The sequence below is a fragment of the Primulina eburnea genome, chromosome 6 (genome assembly GCF_022965805.1).
Source record: "Primulina eburnea isolate SZY01 chromosome 6, ASM2296580v1, whole genome shotgun sequence".
NCBI classification, from domain to species: domain Eukaryota; kingdom Viridiplantae; phylum Streptophyta; class Magnoliopsida; order Lamiales; family Gesneriaceae; genus Primulina; species Primulina eburnea.
Window position 1 is genome coordinate 31,864,621 of NC_133106.1, and position 19,434 is coordinate 31,884,054.

The window sequence follows — 19,434 nt, forward strand, 5'->3', positions numbered from 1 at the left end:
TTCATGCGCCGATAGTGCTTGCATGATTTATTTATTTTTACCTAATTTTATATATTATATAATATGATAATTGAGGCTTTGATTTTGTGAGTCAAGTCAAATATCAATTTTTTAGGTTAATCGGGTGATACTAATAATTTTATTGAGATTTATAAAAAATATTTATATAATTATCTCGAATTCATTTATATAATTATCATATTATATAATTATAATATGTAAAAAGAAATAAAAATATTTATTTGATTTTAATTTCTACCTACTAGCATAGATTTATAAAAATCATTTATAAATTGAATGTAATTAAGTAATTTGTAGTGTATTTTATCATTAAATTAAAATTATCACACATAATAGAAAAGACATTTTATCCTTCTAAAAAATTATTTATCAAGGGCTGATGATATTATCATGGGCTTTTTAAAAAGATACCAAACATGGGATAAGGAGGATTATTTATCAATTCCTCCCTTATCCCATGTACCAACTATGTCTTAGCATAAAAAATAATAATTTTTCATTGATGACTCAAATAAGAGATCCGTCTCACAAATACAACCAGTGAGACCGTCTCACACAAGTTTTTGATGACCCAAATAAAAGATCTGTCTCACAAATACGACCCGTGAGATCGTCTCACACAAGTTTTTGTCTAAAAAAAATATATAATAAGAATAACTGTTTTCACGTATACTTATATGTATGCTTATTGACCTCGGCATTTCTTAATCACATGAAAATAATTGTCTGCCACGTGGAAAAGGCGTTTCGATAATTCTCATAGAGAGAGATGTTTTGTTTTATTCTACGATAAATTACAAAACTATCGATATTCTACTAATTAATTTTAAAATCGACTTCGCTTTTAAAATTAATTAGTAGAATATCGATAAATTACATATATATATATATATATATATATATATATATATATATATATATATATATATATTTGCCCCATCGTAAGTCGTGACTTTCTCTTTATTTTGGCCTTTAATTTAGTCCATGATTTTTGCGGGTATCAAGAAAAGTATTTATTTTCCCACGTACGTACACTTGCATTTGATTTTTTCCTGATCGAATTAATGTCATTCACATGCATAGTACAGCTGCATTAAATATTTTATCTAATACAAAAGAAATTTGGAGTATTTGAATATTACAAGTTTATTATTGCATAAGATCACAAAAAACTTATCAAAATCCAAAAAATATTATAGGAAAAAATAAACTAATATACACGCATGTAACGCATACAACAAAGCACTGGTATTAATATGAACCAACATCTGATCACATGAAAATGTAGGGAATTTTGATTTGTATAGTTGATAAAATAAAAGCAAACCAAATAAAAGCAAACGCGTGGGACGGCTGCCCACGTGTTTTGTTGCGCGTACGTGTAGACACAAACGCATTCCAACACGTGCCAATTGCAAAAAATAAAAATAAAATAGAGAGTTGAACGCCCCTCTCTCTATCTCTATAATATCCACTCACAATGGAGAGTGATGTTAAATAAACGTTATAACATTCATTTAACACCCCCAATTGTGAGTGCTTTAATTCAAAATTGGCTTTAACTAATTAATTTGATCATACGATTTGTGTAATAATAAAGAAATGGTAGGCCAATAATTGCTGTAAAATTAGCCCATTAATCAAAATCTTCACCTTTTGACTTTAAAGGTAAAGTAATTAAAGCATCACCGCTCAAATAAAGTTGACATTTGTGTTGATATTGTTGGAGAATGGGTGTGGAACCAAACTAAAAGCTAATCAAAGATTAAATAGTTAAATAAATCTATATATACCAATAATATGTTTTGATGTAAAATGTCACTCCCTCTCTCAATTATACAAATTTTATTTCATTTTTTGTTTGTCTTAAATATATAGTTCGTTTTCTATATCTAATAAAAAAATTATTGTTTTCCACTTATATATCATATAATTAAGTCTTGAAAAAAGTGAAAATATTTTTTTAATGAATTTAATAAAGAAAAAAAATAATATTTTGTTTTTAAACTTGAAATTTCCAATTATTTTCTTATTCTGTATGCAAAAAAAAAATAAATAAATATATTTGAGAGAGAGGAAATATAGGCTACAAAAAAATGAAAATACTATTCAATCGGGGAGTGAGTCTCATGTGAGACCGTCTCACGGATCATAATCCGTGAGACGGGTCAATCCTACCCATATTCACAATAAAAAGTAATACTCTTAGCATAAAAAGTAATACTTTTTCATGGGTGACCTAAATAAGAGATCCGTCTCACGAATATGACCCGTGAGACTGTCTCACACAAGTTTTTGCCTCAAACGGGTTATCCCTAATTACGCATGCTTCTCAAAAAATCGGCCAAAGTTTTGCATTAATTTTTGCTATTATAAAAATTTTATAAGATAATATAAAACTGTCATTTTGTTGAGAAGAACCTCGGCAGGGAAAATTACAGTCTTCTCATTTATGTGTTTTTTTTTGCGATTTTAATCATCTTTTTAATCAAAATTGACTTCGTTTCTTTAATATATTAAATTCGAGTTTTAATCATCTATCATTCGATTTTTTGTCATTTTTTAATCAAAATCTTGATATTAGAGCACTTATAACATATGTGTGTGCGATTGGGATGAGATCGACATGACATCCGCGTCATATCGGGAAAAAAAAAATCAAATTGTAAAATATAAAGATAAGAAGACATGAAAGAAGTATTAAATATATCTATCGTTTATTAATTATTTTTTCAATACTTTAAATTTCGATCAGAGCTTCTTTTTAGTTTCCCATACGAGATATATAGTAAAATAAATTTGGTCAAATTTATTTTTATTTTTAAAACTAAACCTCTCAAATCAAAAACTTAATTTGACTAAGATTTTTTAGTTTTTATTTTTCAAAATTTTCCCATTAGGCATAGGTTCAATAAATTAATTTGAGGACAGTTTTATTTTGAAGAGTAAAGCCTTTTAAATATATGGGCCAACTTGAATAGCAGGGACTGTAGCGAGTCAAGCTAAATCCATTAATACTCGAAGACATGATTATGGAATTTGATTTCCTTATTAATTTAATGAATTGACACTAATTGTTTATTGTTTTTCCATAACATCTAGGGATGTAAATGAACCAAACCGTTTGCGAGCTATTCGAAGTTTGGCTCGATAAAAAGCTCGTTTGAGTTTGTTTGTTAATCATATCAAACCAAGCTCAAGCTCGATTTTGAGCTCGAAAATTTAATCAAACCAAGCTCAAGCCTAAGGATATTGAGCTCGTGAGCTCGCAAACATGTTTGATAATAGTCTCGCGAGCTCGAGCTCGGCTCGTTTAGGTGGCTCGTCAGCTCGAGCTCCAGCTTGAGTCGTTTAGGTGGCTCGTAAGCTTGAGCTTGCCTCGTTTGTTGAGTTGAATGAATTAGCTATTATTTGTGTCGTTTTGGTTATTTATGAATGAATTTACATTTTTATGTCTGATTTAAAATTATTTTATAGATATATTTAATTTTTAACAAGCTCGATTCAAACTCAAACTCGAGCTCCATTATATGCTTATCGAGCTCGAAAACGAGACGAGCTCAAGCCAGGCTTGTTAAGCATGCTAAACGAGCTATTAATGAATCAAGCTCGAGCATGACTTGATTAACATACTAAACGAGCTTTTAACGAGCCGAGCTCGAGCTTTTCTCGAGCTCAGTAATTCTAATACAAACCGAGCTCGGGCCTGATAATAGAAGCTCGAGTCGAGCTCGAGCTCGAGCCTCAAACAATTTTAAACAAAGCAAGCTCAAACCTGATACTGTTTGGTTTGGTTTGGATCGTTTACATCCCTATTAACATCGTTGTTTATGTATTCTTTTGAAAAAAAAATTATTTATTGGTTTGTTTTTATAGATAGACAAAATATCATTAAATATTTATATAGACAATAGCTTCGTGTAATTAAACTTACCATACTAGCTTAAATTTGTTTGGATAATTACTGTAAAAATATTTTTACTATTTTACAGGCGAAACAAATTAAAGTATATATTTGAACAAGATTTTTGTAAAAAGTTTGTGAAGATATTTTTTTTAAAAAAAATTGATCTCCAAGTATAATTTAAAGAATAATTCACGAGAGGTATTTTCACTTTTTTTTAAAATAAAAAATTTAGGTCAAATAGGTTAAGAAATCACAGACAAGGTAAAAATGAGAAAGAAACTTGCAATTAAAAGGTTTTATAAAATAATTATCCAAACAGCTTCTTAATTATTTTTATCTATAGAAACGTTTCTATATGATCATATTTGTTCAAGAGCATAATCGTTCTGAAAACAAAATTTAAAATATTTAATATTTTTTTAAAAAAAACACTTTTATAAAAATGTTCTAAAAATATTTGTCCAAACGTAACATGTATCTATCTTTGTCTATTTTAGTGTTTTCTCTGCTCGAATATATTCTAATGCGTCCTGATCTTTTTTTCTTTTCTGGAAATTTTGAATTTACATGATACTTCAATATTCAGTCAGGCAACCCGGAGATTATATCATATAATTTATATTATATCATTAAAAATATTCATCTATTAGTTCATGTTAATCTTGTCTGAATGAGAAATTATTATAAAATCAATGCTTACAATGCGGCTGTTTATGTGATCACATCAATGCTAGTACAACATAACAATGTCAAAATTGTTATCCATATACATGATGATCTTGAAAATTATATTTATCACATATAACATATAAATATGATTTTAAAAAAATCTCAAGTAAATTGCATACAAACCCAAAATTTTGGGTTATGGTATTATTGTAAAAATAATAATTTCGAAAATTTTAATATACATGTTAGTTGAATTCCAAGCAATAATATGTAATTCGAAATTTAGTGCAAGATACACAGCAAATTTGAAATTAAGGCTGTATATACAGCTAATTGGAAGGAAATATTATATACAAGACAATTTTTGTCAATAAAGAAGCATATCAATATTTATGAAAAATTATCTCGAAATTTATGGAAGAAACATCTCCAAATTATGGAAGGATATCAATCGAATTTTGGTAAGATTTTTACCACCCCTATATAAATAGGAGAATCTCTCATTCAGAATTCACACTGAAATTTTCGAGTTTTCTATCCAATTTTCGAAATTTCCTCCCAAAAATTATGTACGAGTCATCAAAATTCTTTCCAAGTTCAGAAATTTGTTTCTCTCGCTCGGGTACTTGATATCCGATATCTATTGTTCAGCATATGCTTTCATATTTGAATAACATATCCAAATTTCAGCCAAATCCAACGGTCAGTTTTTCGTTTATAGTCTTCGCAAGAAAACTACCCAGATTTTAGGCATGAACATCATACCTACGATTTTGTGTCTATAAGCAGGTACAAAAGACTTCCGAACTCGATCTCCACCGTCATAATTTATTTGATGTAATTGTGAACGTACTGTAAAAGTTTAAGCCCGATCCAACGGTTCAATAAAGCGCAAGAAATTTTATAAGTGGATGATTTTTCGGTAGACGTGATGTTGCATTTTCGAAATGTCGGTTGCATGATTATTCTATGGTTTCCGAGTTTTTCCCGTTTTCTTCCGGTCTATGTTAAATGGGCTTGTTATGATTCAGCTCGATATAATGAGAATCCTAATATGCATGACATGTTTATGGCCCTTATACGGTATGATTGTAATCGTTATATGACATCACTCCCTTAAAAGAGTAAAAATTATGGACTGATATCAGTAAAATATGAAAAAATTATGAGACTGATATCAATAAAGTAAAAATACCACAGCTTGATTAAAAAATAAAACAGAAAAAAATGTAATTTTGTATTCATTTGTAATCATTACAAATATGGGGTTTTGAGCATTTAAAAAAATATAAGATATCAAACATCTATTTAGTTTTTCACATGAAATTATTAATATACGCAGACTCGTACATTTCTTAAACTCCTACGATATCAATTGCCCATAAAAAACGCACACTTCACCAAAAACATGTAACTAGTGAAATTTTACCTCTCCAAATGATTCAAAAGAGGTGGTCAACAAATTACAAATGTTGGTGCATGGAGAATATTATTTCCCAGGCAACTCAAATATTATTACTATTTTTTAAAAATAAATTCCTAAAAAGAAAATATTGGAAAACAATATTCAGAGTAAAGATTGACAGAGAATATGGAAGGAAGAGTTAAAAGAATTGTCAAATGAAATGACTACTCGAAGGTGTGATAAGTCGCCCAAAACATCAATGAGTACTCAAGCAAGAAACCAAACAGGGAATATTGCTTCCCTTTATTTTCCTGTGCTTTATTTTCCTGTGCTCTGATGTTAGTTTTCATTCCTTCACAATTTCTGTCTTTTTGCAATCTTCACTCTTGACCAACTTGTTTGTGTCTATCGATTAATCTAACCATATAAATTTAATATTTTAAATTGTATTACAACTGATCGATTATTACACCTGACATTACAAGCTAAGTATAGATAGACTTTACCAAAATTTGTGTGAATCCATAATTCATATGAGACCGGAATCTAAACCATCGATTTATTGTTAGTTTCTGATTACTGGAAAAAAAAATGGGAATCGAAAACATAAAATCAATTATAAAATTTGAAATTTTATAATTCAGCGCAGGTTGAACTTCTCTATTATATAGTGTGCAAAATATATATCCCTTGAATATTTTCTTTCTTTCTTTCTTTCTTTTTTTAGAAAAATTAATGTTAGAAAACTATATTAAATTTTCCCTACAAGGGATGTGGAAGAGAAACCGAAACCTAGCTGCTCCATTTTAGGCAATTGCTTACTTATCCCAATGAAAGAATGAATAAATGCTTAAAATTAATTGTGTACGTTGACTGCAGGCTGGCTGACGAAGAAACAGTGGCTTAGGTTTCACAAGAATTTGACCCAGCTCTATAATTTCTAGCCAATATTGCGAAAGATTAATACATAAAATCTTCACAAAAATTCAGTAATATTTATTACTCATAATATATATAGAGTTAAAAATGAAATGATTTCAAAGACGAAAAGTTTTTTTCTTTTTGCATGCTAATTAAGAAGATTGTGTTCTGAGGTTTTGGCTCTTAGATCAGATGAAATGCAATGTCATAACAAAGTCGAAGGTGCTCAATTATCTGTTCACTTGCCAACAAAATGAGCTATAAACACGAAGATGGGTTTCGAGTTCAAATCAAAATTTTGCCAGAAGATCAAATCGGTGTAATACCTGTTTTTCACAGAAAGCAATTCGAAACAACGGACATGAGGAATGATACATGCGTGAAAGAACCGTGGGATTTTGGACTTATTAATAAATTGGGATTTTTCATCTGTGAATATTGAAATTAGATTTATCATGTGGATGGATTGGGTTGTGGAAGCATGTGGGAGTGTGCCCGAAGAGAAAAGAAAAAATGGGTTAACAAATATGTTACTATACTTTATAAGAAATTTAAATTTGTTTGGTTAAAAGACTCTCTATTATGTACAGTTACACGGAAGAAATACAAATCAAGGGTCCGATTTGTATTGAAAAGGCTTGTATCATGCGCAACCGTGACCTGTTCGTGTCGAATTTTGGATCGGTCCTAGCCAAAGTTGGTCTTTTGTATGGATGTCATGATCCTATAGATGTTGTCCCGAGTCCTCAACACAGAACAACCACCACCTTCTCCTCTCATTTCTGTAAGCGTTTTTTGCGAGATAAAGTTCACGTACTATTCAGTTCTCTTGTTTGAAAACTTTGTGTTAAGGTTGTAGGTTTCAGTTCTCTTGCTTGAAAACTTTGTGTTAAGGTTGTAGGTTTTCCAATCATATCCGGAGAAGCAGAAGTCTACTACCAACCTCAAAACATCATCAAAAAAGATGAATTTGTTTTAAAGATACTACAAGCCTCGAGTTATTTCTATTTTACGCATGTTTTCTTGCAGGATCAGTTTTTCTTGTTTACCAACCCGCTGGAATGATATTACAACACAACATCTATTTCCCGATTCAATTTTATGATTGCTTTGCTTTACTGTTGTAAACCGGTTTATCATTTCATGCTCTTCATTGTATATTGCTTTTTTCTTCTAACAATAACCTTTTCTTGGATTAATTAGTTTACTCTAACTAGGTTTTTTTTCTAAGAAAAAAATTACTGGATTAAAAAGATGTTAGGATTTAAAGTTAGTTTTTAACTATTTACAATCTCAATAAAATTTCATTCTTGAACAAAAACTCAATTTTTTTATTTATTTCATCTATTCCATGACCGGAACAATCAGAAGAAGGATTTCAAGAAATGACAGATCTATTCACTCTATCAATAATTTAGATAGATCTGTTTATTATAAGAGATTTTCTTTTTTTTAGTGACTCTTATATGGATGCGATAAAAATCAATTCTCGAACGAGGTGCATGAACGACGCCAAACACCCTCTTAAACACGTGGCTGGAAATAATTAGTTTGCTTATCAATCATACTAATTAGAGAAAATCTCAACTTTAGTCTTGTAAGTTGACAGATTTTGGATTTTATTAATGCAATTTGTCAAAATTTGGTTTTAATACAATCAATTGATTTTTTTTTTTTTTAGTTTTGATCATTTTTTGTTAGAAAGCACTAAATCCACCAAATATCGCTTATTTGACACCGATAATCTCCTACGTGACTCATGCAACAAGAATAAAGTTTATATTACACATATTAAAATATACACAAACATAAATAAATAAAACGACGTACTTTTTTCCATAAATTTTGAAGTATCGAGAGTCGTTTTACTCTAGTTTTTTTTTTATTTTTTCTTATATTAATTTTATTTTGAGTAATATGATATTAATTCTCATCACATGTGCCACAAATGAAAAAATAAGTACCAAAGAAATCATATGGATTTAGTAATTTCTGGTATAAAAAAGACACACACAAAAAAATTCAAATTATCTTATGAAAATCAAAATCTGACAAATTATTAAATTAATATATAAAAATCAATTTGTAGGATTAAAATTACAATTTTTTTATAACTAATTATTATCTCTAAAAGTACTATTTCTTAAAAGTCTTTTACCACTCAACAAAAACGAAGAAATCAAACCAAATGTACTAGCGTTATTTATATCCCACTCTTGCACTTGCAAAAACCCTTCACGTGAACTAGGGTTTGGACCAATGAATGAACAGGCCCCAAACCTACCCTCATTGGTATTAGCCTCTGTACCAAATATGGAATACTATGATTTCAGCCTAAACATCATAAAACTTTTTCTCTTTATGGTGAGCCCTCACAGCTGTTTGATTGGATGGATAATAAGCTGAGCGTACGACGTTTTCAAAGACCTGTCCATTTTTTTTTCAGAGCTGAAACCAATACCAATTACTCCCTCCACAGATATTATAAGTACTATGAAACGATATGATTTCAAATTTCAGGGTGTTTTGATGCCTCTGCAGTCTGTTCTAAATCCATCTCCCAGCCCATTTTAGATTTTCATGTCTCCTGATATATCTCTCCACCACCCATTTATATAAATCCACCATATTCGGCCTTGTTCTTCATCCACTCCTCTACTTCAACCTTGTAAAAAAGCTTGTTTTGTTGAATCCTATGCGGGTTTCTTTTCTTGATGTTTTTTTATCTGTATAATTAAAAGCGTGTGTGTGTGTGTGTCTATATATATATGTGCATGTTCTGTTAAGATTTTTAGGGTTTGCGGGGGAATTATGGAGCTTCCTTAAGTCCAGTCTGAGGCATTTTAGAGCTGAAAACTCAGCTGTTGACTCGTTGGTTCACGAATTCATCGGAAATAGTGAGATCTGGTGTGTTCTTGATCCAACTATGTGAGAGCTGTGTTCAGTTTTTGTTATCGCAGCTTGGACTGAAGGGAGCTCCCTGTTAGTCCAACATTCCGTATAATTTTCTTTCCAATACCAATTATTTTGATACCCTTTTCCTTGAGTAAGGAGCTAGCTAGGTTACACATCGAAAACAAGTCTGTCTCAATATTTGATTATAATAAAATGTTTTATGTCAAATAACAATTGGAAGTACTCACACATATTAAACACTTTCTAGTGATTCTCTTACATTACTTTTGTTTTGATTAGCTGCAGGTTGCAGTGGCCGATGATTTTAAAGAAATTAATTCCACTGCATGGATTCTAGACTTGGACTCAACGATAACACACAAGTATAGCTTAAATGGATCAGATTCAAGTCCTGGTTCAAACCTTCTTCCAACAACTTGAATTATTAATTTGTATCTTAAAATTCTTCTAAAGAACCCTATTCCGTAACCTGCAGTAATTTAATTAGGAATGATCTTTTTTTCTAAACCTGTTTGTATTTGGTTGATCTGTTAGTAATTTTTGCATCTTTGCTTTAATTTATCATGTTTTGTGTAAATTTTTTCAATCAACACTGTAGTGACTTTACGTATTTTGTTTTGGGTCATATTTACACTAGATATGTAATTTTTTCGAAGAATGAATAACTTCGTATACGAACAGCAGCATAAGTTGAAACCGCCCCTGGCCGGCCCGGTTCCTGTTCCGGCAATAGTATAACCTGCTATTAAAGCTTAGATATATAGTCACGTGCTTCATTTATATCATTCTGGTGAATACGACATTTTTTCAAGTTGATACAAAATGTATCGTCAAGGCTCGCAGTAGTGCTGCTATATACGTATAATCAAAATATGCGTATACAATTATTTAATTTATAACAAATATTGGCATTTAAAATACGGGAAATTGACCTTCAGTCCTCAGTCATCGATTTTTTTTGTGTTCAGTCTCTGGGTATTTTTTGAGTACTACATTTCCACTTCCACATGAAGTGTACCACATTTCCATATGAAGTGTACCACATTTTGTATGACATAGTACCACAATTTTGTGGGTATGGAGTGAACCCAAAGAAATGTTTTGATTGGAGATTTTTCACCAACTTCCCCTTTAAAATATCACAGTTGTCAAAATATTAACTTTATTTCAATGTAGTGACAAAACGTTGATATTCAAACATCGTTTTACACGAATGATGAGACGTTACAGCCACTCGTTGATAAAAACTTAATATATAAGAGTATGAAATAATATACCAACTAATTTAAAAGATTAACCCTCTAAAAAATTACAACAAACCACAAATATTTTATTTTACAAAATAAAAGAAAGCTATATCCTTCGTACTTAGCTCAGATGAACAGCAGACAGAACTCCTCTACTTAATTCCAGCAGATTCAATACAACAACAGCAGTCGAAATCGGCACACTCAATGCTATGAGTCCAATAATGCCTAATGCAAAGCTTGGCCTCGTCTCCATCAAATACCATTGCAAGAATCTCATCGCATCACATATGATCATGTCATAGCTCGGATAGATGTCTTTCTCCCAATCCATCCATCCTGCGGGAGGCTCCTCGTCCTTCTCAACCATCCCCATCTCGCGGATTCTCTTGCGTAGAACGATCATATTCTCGTCCACGATATTCCTTCCACCGAAGTTCTGATCATGGATATCTCTTCTCTTCGCGAATGTAACCATGAGATTAGTATGTCTCCTTCTTCGATTGGTTTCGACCATTCTCGGGATCGACGAGGTTAATAGTGCGGAAGTGGATGCCATTTCTTGCACGAGCAGGAAGAATTATATATAATCTTAGGAGATTTGAAGTTGCAAAAGCGTAGTAGGGAGGTGTCGCGTATTTATAGCATTTTGATGGTGGTGGCCACCTTAGGGGCCTTGATTGACTTAGGCAATAAGATATGTAAATTAGACCGTGTTTTTTTATCCCTACAGCGGAGCCGCCCGCGCAATGGATTTAAAAACTTCCTTAAATTTATCGATTCCATAAACAAGTGGCACGTGTCACATCAGTTTTCTTAACTTCAAATTTCGGCCACGTTTATAAATTTCAAATAATACTCTTAGATTCCTTTGGAATATTACTCCACGGCTTTATTGAAATTAGTTACTTTGCACACGTGATATATATTTATACAGTTTTTTTATCATTATTGATAGACTAAAGTGAAATTTGACAAATTATAGACTAACTAAATTGATATTTTAATTGTTTAAATAAAAAAATAAAAATGTCTTTTGAATTTATTTTTAAAATGTAATATTAGTATCAATAAGAATAAATTTGGATGAAAAAATTGGTTTACTTTCTAGGTGGTTACTATCGTATCATCAATTTTAATAAAATAAAACAGATCATATGACTTGTATAAAATTGATTTAGTTTAAACAAATCAAAGATATTTAAACTCCGATCATCTATATTATACATATTAAATATCATATGCATATTAAATAATTATTTATTAGTATAAAAAGGAAATACGGAAAGCAGATAAATGGACGGATCAATTGATATAATGGCAAAATTGGAAGAAGTCGTACACAAAAATATATATTAAAAAAAAAATCTATCAGGGACCCCACCTTCCCTTTCCTCCTGTGAGCCGGTCTTAATTAATTATCGATCCTAATTTTAAGGATGTAATCGAGTCGAGCCGAACTCTTGAATGTTTGAGTTTGGTTCGTTTATAATCGAGCCGGATTCGAGCTTTATTTAACGAATATATGCATGGCTCACGAACATATTCAAGTCTTTATCGAGCCTAAACAAACTTAATAAATATAAATTATACATTTAAATTTTCATTAAATTAATTAAAAATTAAATTATCTATTTAAAGAAAAATATATTAATCTTATTAAAATTTGTAAATTTATTATAATAAATAAATTTAATAAATTTTTCAATATATTTCATAAATAATATGTAAAATCAATAAATCAAATATCAAAATTATTATTTTTTCATCTAAAAGATTACTAATTAATTTACCAATGAACATGTTCACGAGCTAACGAGCCGAATACTGTAAAGCTTGAGTTTGGTTTGTTTATCTTAACGAGCCTCATTAAACGAGCTCAAAAGAGCTTTTATCGAATCGAGCTTCGTATAGCTCACCAACGGTTTGGTTCGTTTACATCTCTACAGCTAATTTCATCCTCGTACTACAAAATATGAAAATCAGCTACTTCAATTATCTCTTCTTTAGTCATATTATTATAAAGTAATTTTTTTCCGTCATATTCTCTGTATTTAATATATTTGACACTTATATATCTTACATGTTATAATTTTTATAATTGATAATTGATAAAAAAGAGATAAGTGTAGCAAATAGGCCTAAATCAGGAACATGGTATGATTATTTAAATATTTTGATAAGACAAAAGTTTATGTGAGATGATCTCAATGGTCGTATTTTGTGAGACGTATCTCTTATTTGAGTTATTAATAAAAAAATATTATTTTTTTTGTGAATATCGGTAAGGTTGACTGATCTCACAAAAGATGTACTCTTCCGGTGAACTAATTTCTCGGTGTACAAAAAAACAAGTAATTTAACACAGCGGAGGGCAAATTCAAATACAACAATCAAACGTACTACAAGGGAAAACATTTAACCATTGTTATTATTGAAAACGACAAAAAAAAAAAAAAAGAAAGAGGACACGCCGGGAAAATGTTCGAGAATTCAAACTCAATGTGTCGACAAATGACCAAGACACCGCCGCAATTAGGCCAAAATTGAAAACTCGGGGAGTCGAAAAATTGAGGTGATTAGACCGATTCATTGCATCTTGCCACACTTCAAATATTCGATTCTAAGATAATTTTCCAGTTCGTACTCAAGTATGAAACAAATACATACATTTGAAATTAAAGGAATCCACCATGGTCTTGATAGAAATAACAAAACAGTTACATTTTTTAAACACGCTGCATTAGAGTAGTGCTACGAGAAAAATACCCAGTGTGGCTTTGTGTTTAAACTTGAAGTCAACAAGAGGTGCGCAACGTCTCGATCTCCAATCAAACACAATTATATGCAAGAAAGTGAGATTCACTGAGGCCAAACGACGCATAATCTAATCTGCCTAATGCCAGGATTCCTAAAACAATCGGAAGTAAGTCGGAGTAAAGCGTATAAGTGGTGTGTCCGTGAAGTAAATAATAGCTCGAACAGCTCAGGAAAAAAAGAAAAAAAAAACTATGCAATTTACTAGGGATTTAATGCTTTGAAGTTCATGGAAAGCAATCCAAGATGGAAGAATTTTTAAAGTACAAAATCATCAGTTCCACCATTTTCAAGTTCTCTAATTATTGTTCATTAGCTTCGTAAAATGGAAGATACCTCCTTTATTGCACAGGTATCTCCTTCGGGTTGGAACCCGTATGAGATCAATAACAGCAAGTGGAACGTCTCACATTAAGATAATCATCTTCCCAAGTAATTAACAACTGTCTAGCTCAAACATATCAAGTGCTTCAGAGGGAAGAGATTCAAGCGGCTGGCTCCATTTACCTTGGTAAAAAACGGGAGATTCGGGTAAAGGAAGAGTCCTCGGAGTCACTTTCTGGATGCCCGAGTTTTGTTGGTAGTTGTATACCTTTGTCCCAAATCTTTAAAAATAATGATTTAAAATGAGTTTATAACGGGTTACAATGGACTTCTATAGCAACTTTGGTTAATTATTTTCGTAAAGCGAGGACGAGTACGAAGTTGTTGCTATAGGGGCCCATTGTGCAGTCAGGCAGCCGCGGACCCGGGTTGGGGGCGTGAGTGAATGGAATAAGAGCCGGTCACCGGCATGGAACACCGAGAAATAAGTGCTATGCGGGGCAAAGTGCTACGTGCATGAGAGCCACCTCTTGAACCTGCGGGGCAAAGTGCTACATGACGGAAGCCACCTCCTGAACCTATAGGAGCCACCTCTAGATTCTCGGTACTGATGGATCGAGTGGTCAGGTCGCGACGAGGACGTCGCGTTCTGAAATATGGGTGATTGTGATAACCTTGTTCCACATATCAAAAATTAAAGATTTAAAACGAGTTTATAATATCTTACAATTGACTTCTATAGCAACTTGAGTTAATCATTTTCGTAAAACGAGACGAATACGAAGTAGTTGCTATTAGGGTCCATTGTACAGTCACGCAACCGCGAGCCCGGGCTGGGACGTGAGCCATGACAGTGGTTGTATTTGACTCAGAGTTGGAGGCTGGAGTCGCTGGTACTTCAGCTTGTTTTTCTCCAAGAGAAGGTAAGTTGTGTAGTACCAAAATAACAGTATTCTACTTTGAGCTATCAAAGTGCCTTTGATCCGACTGCCTCCAAAGGAGAGCCGTTCAAGTGCCTGCACACACAAACAGTGGAAATATCAAATATTTACTAAACTAAGAGCATATATTGATAGAGATAACAATACAGAAACTTTAGAAGAAACGTGTAATTGTTATTCAATTGCTTGCATTAGAAACACCAGAAGACATATCTAATCTGGTTTTACATGAGCTGATAGCAGAATAGGATTCATCAAGATATCAAATTCGACATTTAATACGAATAAAAAATGGAAGTTACAATCTGGAACACCCCTTTCCATCAAGTGGTTTACATGCTGAAAATTTTCGGTTACATTATATGGGTTTGAGGGGTGTTGTAGGCTCGAGACATGACGGACAATATAAATACACTTGATTGCGGTCTAATGTTGTGCTCAACCATAAGGTGATTGTAAAAGCTCGAATATGAGAATGATATTGACCAACAGTGATAGACTACTAGTAGAAAGTATGCAAACAAATGAATGCGAAGCACCACGAGTAAATCTGGTCCATTCAGCACGCTTTTGTTAAAAGTACCAATAAAAGGACCGCCTCAAGAATGACACACTGGTTCATTTGAGTAAAATGAGTTAATATACTTCGATTTCACAAAACAATAAAAAATAGAGAAAATCATATTAATGTTAATTTAATGTCTATTGTTTTGATTGATCAATGTACAACTAATATACGTTATTCAGTTTTTATTCATCTAATTTTTATTTGTTGAGTACATGTATTTTTATACTAATAATGATATATTTAACTTTTTTCGTACAAAAATTGAATATGAAAGTTGCATTTATGTGCATTATATTTTGTCATATTTCTCATAAACAATAATTTTATCTCTAATATATATGTCTTTTGTAATTTTACTTTGTCTATTTTGTTAAAATATTCAGGAATTCAATATCTAATATTTTTATTTAAATTCGAGTCAATTTTAATGGCATCTAATATTTTTTAAATGATTGTAAATTATCTGTATGTATTCAAATGAGAGAGCTTGAAAACTTATTTAAGTATGAGTTTAGTTCATTCATAGGGAAAATATATATATATATAAACATAAAGAGAACCTTAGATAATCAAACAAGAAACATTAAGGTTATGTTTGGTAACCATGATAAGAGAATGATTATTTAATAATCATTCCCTTCTCTCGCATTTGGTTCGTTTTTTATTAATCTATAGTCCCTTGATTATGATTGAAAGCCCACATTATTCATGTTATTTCTGTGATTAAACATCCCTCCTCAAAGAGTGTGATAATTAATAATTTTTTAATAGTGATCATGATAAGATTATATATTGACCATAATACCCTTGAATTATTTTCTTCAATATAGTATGAAAATTAAAATTAGTGAAAATTTAATAATTAATATAATATTTAAAATTTTATTATATTTTTTTATAAATTAATTTCATATATTTTAATTATTTTCAATCATTTTAAAGAAAATAAATTGTAATGCAAATCTATCTTAAATTAAATTGTTATAAATTTGTAATCATGTTAATTAATTGTTTTATGAAAATAATATTTTTCAATTCTAATTTATTTTTTTAAGAATTAAATTAATTTTAATAAATGTAATTATAATTATAAATATTTAGTTATCTAACCAATTATTTTAAAAATATTTATTTTAATTAGCATTTGGGCATTACAATAAAATTTGCAAAAATTAATCCATCATTTTAAAATCATATCAAACACCATGTTATTTATCCCACCATACTATTAATCCATATATCTCATTTTTCAATCACTCTAATTATTAATCATTACTTATCCTATCTCAAGTACCAAACGGAGCCTAAGAGTTTCATTTCAAATAGAAAAATTAGTTACTAACAAGAACAGGGGCGGCCCTGGGGTGGTCAACATGGGGCCACCGCACAGAGCCCACAGCTGGAATGGACTGAATAGGGACCAATTAAATTGGGGTTATGAATATATTGGGTTGAATATTTGGACTTTGGATTTTATCTTCAAATTTTTTTAAAATCAAATATTTTAAAATTTAATAGTGGGTAGTGTGTTTATCAATCGGACACTTCAAATTTTCATGTTGATCCTTACATCTAAAAGAACCACCAAAATAGAGTAACGATACTGATTATTAACAATGTGGAATATAATGTTTTTTTTATTATAGATATTAGTTTATGTAATCAAATAATGAAATTTCTTTATATTATTGATTTTAGTATTAGTTTTATATAAATACAAAGGACTTTTTTTTTTTTTTTGCACCAGGCCCTTCAAAGTCTAAGACCGGCCCTGAACAAGAAATATGTGTATCAATGGTGGTGAAAGATATGGAGAAACTAAGTGAGACATTAAAAAAAAAGATGAAATAAAATGTAGTAAGGACCAAATTAAATCTGAGAAACTCAAATAAACAAAATAAGAAGGAAAAAAGACAAATATAAAAAAGATTAATCAACATCAAATCCGATGATGAAAAATAACATGAAAATCGGATATGAGGATGATATTGCTGAATTTATTCCATCAAATAAGAAATAATAAATAAAAAGACGAAAAATATTTTGAAGGATTCAAACGCAAAACAACGAAAAGATTGGAGAAATTAAACCATGATTGTTTGAAATGATATATAAACTATAAATAATATTGTTATTAAATTATTTGTTGAAAAATAATGTGTCTACGTTGATTTGAACATTTACGACCAATATTCGCAGTTCACTCAAGTTCGCGCTATTCACGTGCAAAACACGTAATTTGCTATTAGTATCTTTAAATATATGACTAATTGGAGTCTTAAATCGCTTGGTGTGTTATGTGAACGAGAAATAAATATGATAGAGGATTTTTTCCCTCTAAAACGAATATTTCAAAATTTAACACGATACCGACACAATGAGACCAAAAACACTTGATTGTCGTCTCAATGAGATGGTTGAGTTGGTGGAGTAGGTGAACGCTCAGTCAATATTCAGGAGTTTGATTCTCCTCGACGACATTTTTTGGACAAGCTTGTGATACATAGCTTGCCCAGTGTTATTTACTCGATTAATGTGGTTTCGCAAAATATTGTATTAGTCTGTCAGTTTACCTAATGTACACAAAAAATTAATGACTACGAGTTTTCACGTCATAAAAAAACACTCAATTTTCCAAGAAATTAATCAGTCGTATTTTGATTCTATGGCCAATCTTAAAAAAATGACCATTGTTTTGTTTATAAAAAATGTGCAGGGTCAGTTTTATGAAGGTCGTGCGCGTGATTTAGTAAAAAACTCGATAAAATTAATGCATTTCGATTGAGCAAATGGCAGTTGACCTATAATTCAACAAAAAAAATATTTTCGGTAGTTTATATCCCATTTAATAAAATATTGCCAATTGGATATGCCCAGATTGAATTTGAATTGAATGTCGGATTATTAAATCATAATTTTTATAGTATAATAATATATTAATTAAATTAAATAGCATAATGTATCAAGGGACAAAAATCCTTTGGGTTGACAAACATCCTTTGGTCAAAGAACACAAATAAAAATTAATTGGGATTTTAAAACCCACTAATATTTAATCTTAAAATAAGCTATTTTATATAAAGATTCGTTTTGGTAACTTCTTCATGAATATGTTTGTACATATATAATCGAATATGAAACATTTTTTTTTAATCATGAAATCTTCTTTATCCTACTAAGTGAGATCATGTACGTCATTGTGTTCTCCTCCTATTATTTCTTTATCTATCTTAAAAATAAAATAAATAAAAATTATAATATGCATGCCATTTATGGTGAATTAATATTATGATATGATAGAAGGATAAAATGAAATTATTATTTACCATAAGGATGGCAACAGGACGAGTGTGGTCAAACCAAGACCGCCCCACTCCTAGAGGTGTCAATCAGGTGGGTTGGGTCGGGTTTCGGGTCAACCCGTAAATTTTTTTTTTATTTTTTTTCAACCCGAACACGAACCCGTATAATCCGACTTAACCTGACTAACCCGCCTAACCCGAATTTTATTAATATTTTTAAATTTTTTAAAAAAAGATTAATGAAAAAAATTCAGAAAAATAAAATAATAATAATAATATTTTAATTTAAACACATAATAACAAAATTTTCGATTTAAATTTGAAAGTTTAATCGTAGAAAATAAAAGTATATGTTTATTAAATCAAATAAAAAATTGTTAAAAAAATAAAAATATG

The 19,434-nt window shown here is 30.6% G+C and overlaps 1 protein-coding gene across 1 annotated transcript; it reads right to left on the minus strand.

Moving 5' to 3' along the window:
• Nucleotides 1-11,024: 11,024 nt before the first annotated feature.
• LOC140833481 (uncharacterized) lies at nucleotides 11,025-11,694 on the minus strand. Its single transcript, XM_073197823.1, has one exon. The coding sequence runs from the start codon at nucleotides 11,643-11,645 to the stop codon at nucleotides 11,208-11,210; it is 438 nt and encodes a 145-aa protein (XP_073053924.1). The 5' UTR covers nucleotides 11,646-11,694; the 3' UTR covers nucleotides 11,025-11,207.
• Between the last annotated feature and the right edge of the window lie 7,740 nt (nucleotides 11,695-19,434).

Coding starts and splice junctions, on each gene's coding strand:
- LOC140833481 (XM_073197823.1), bottom strand. CDS start 11,645: ATGGCATCCACTTCCGCACTATTAACCTCGTCGATCCCGAGAATGGTC.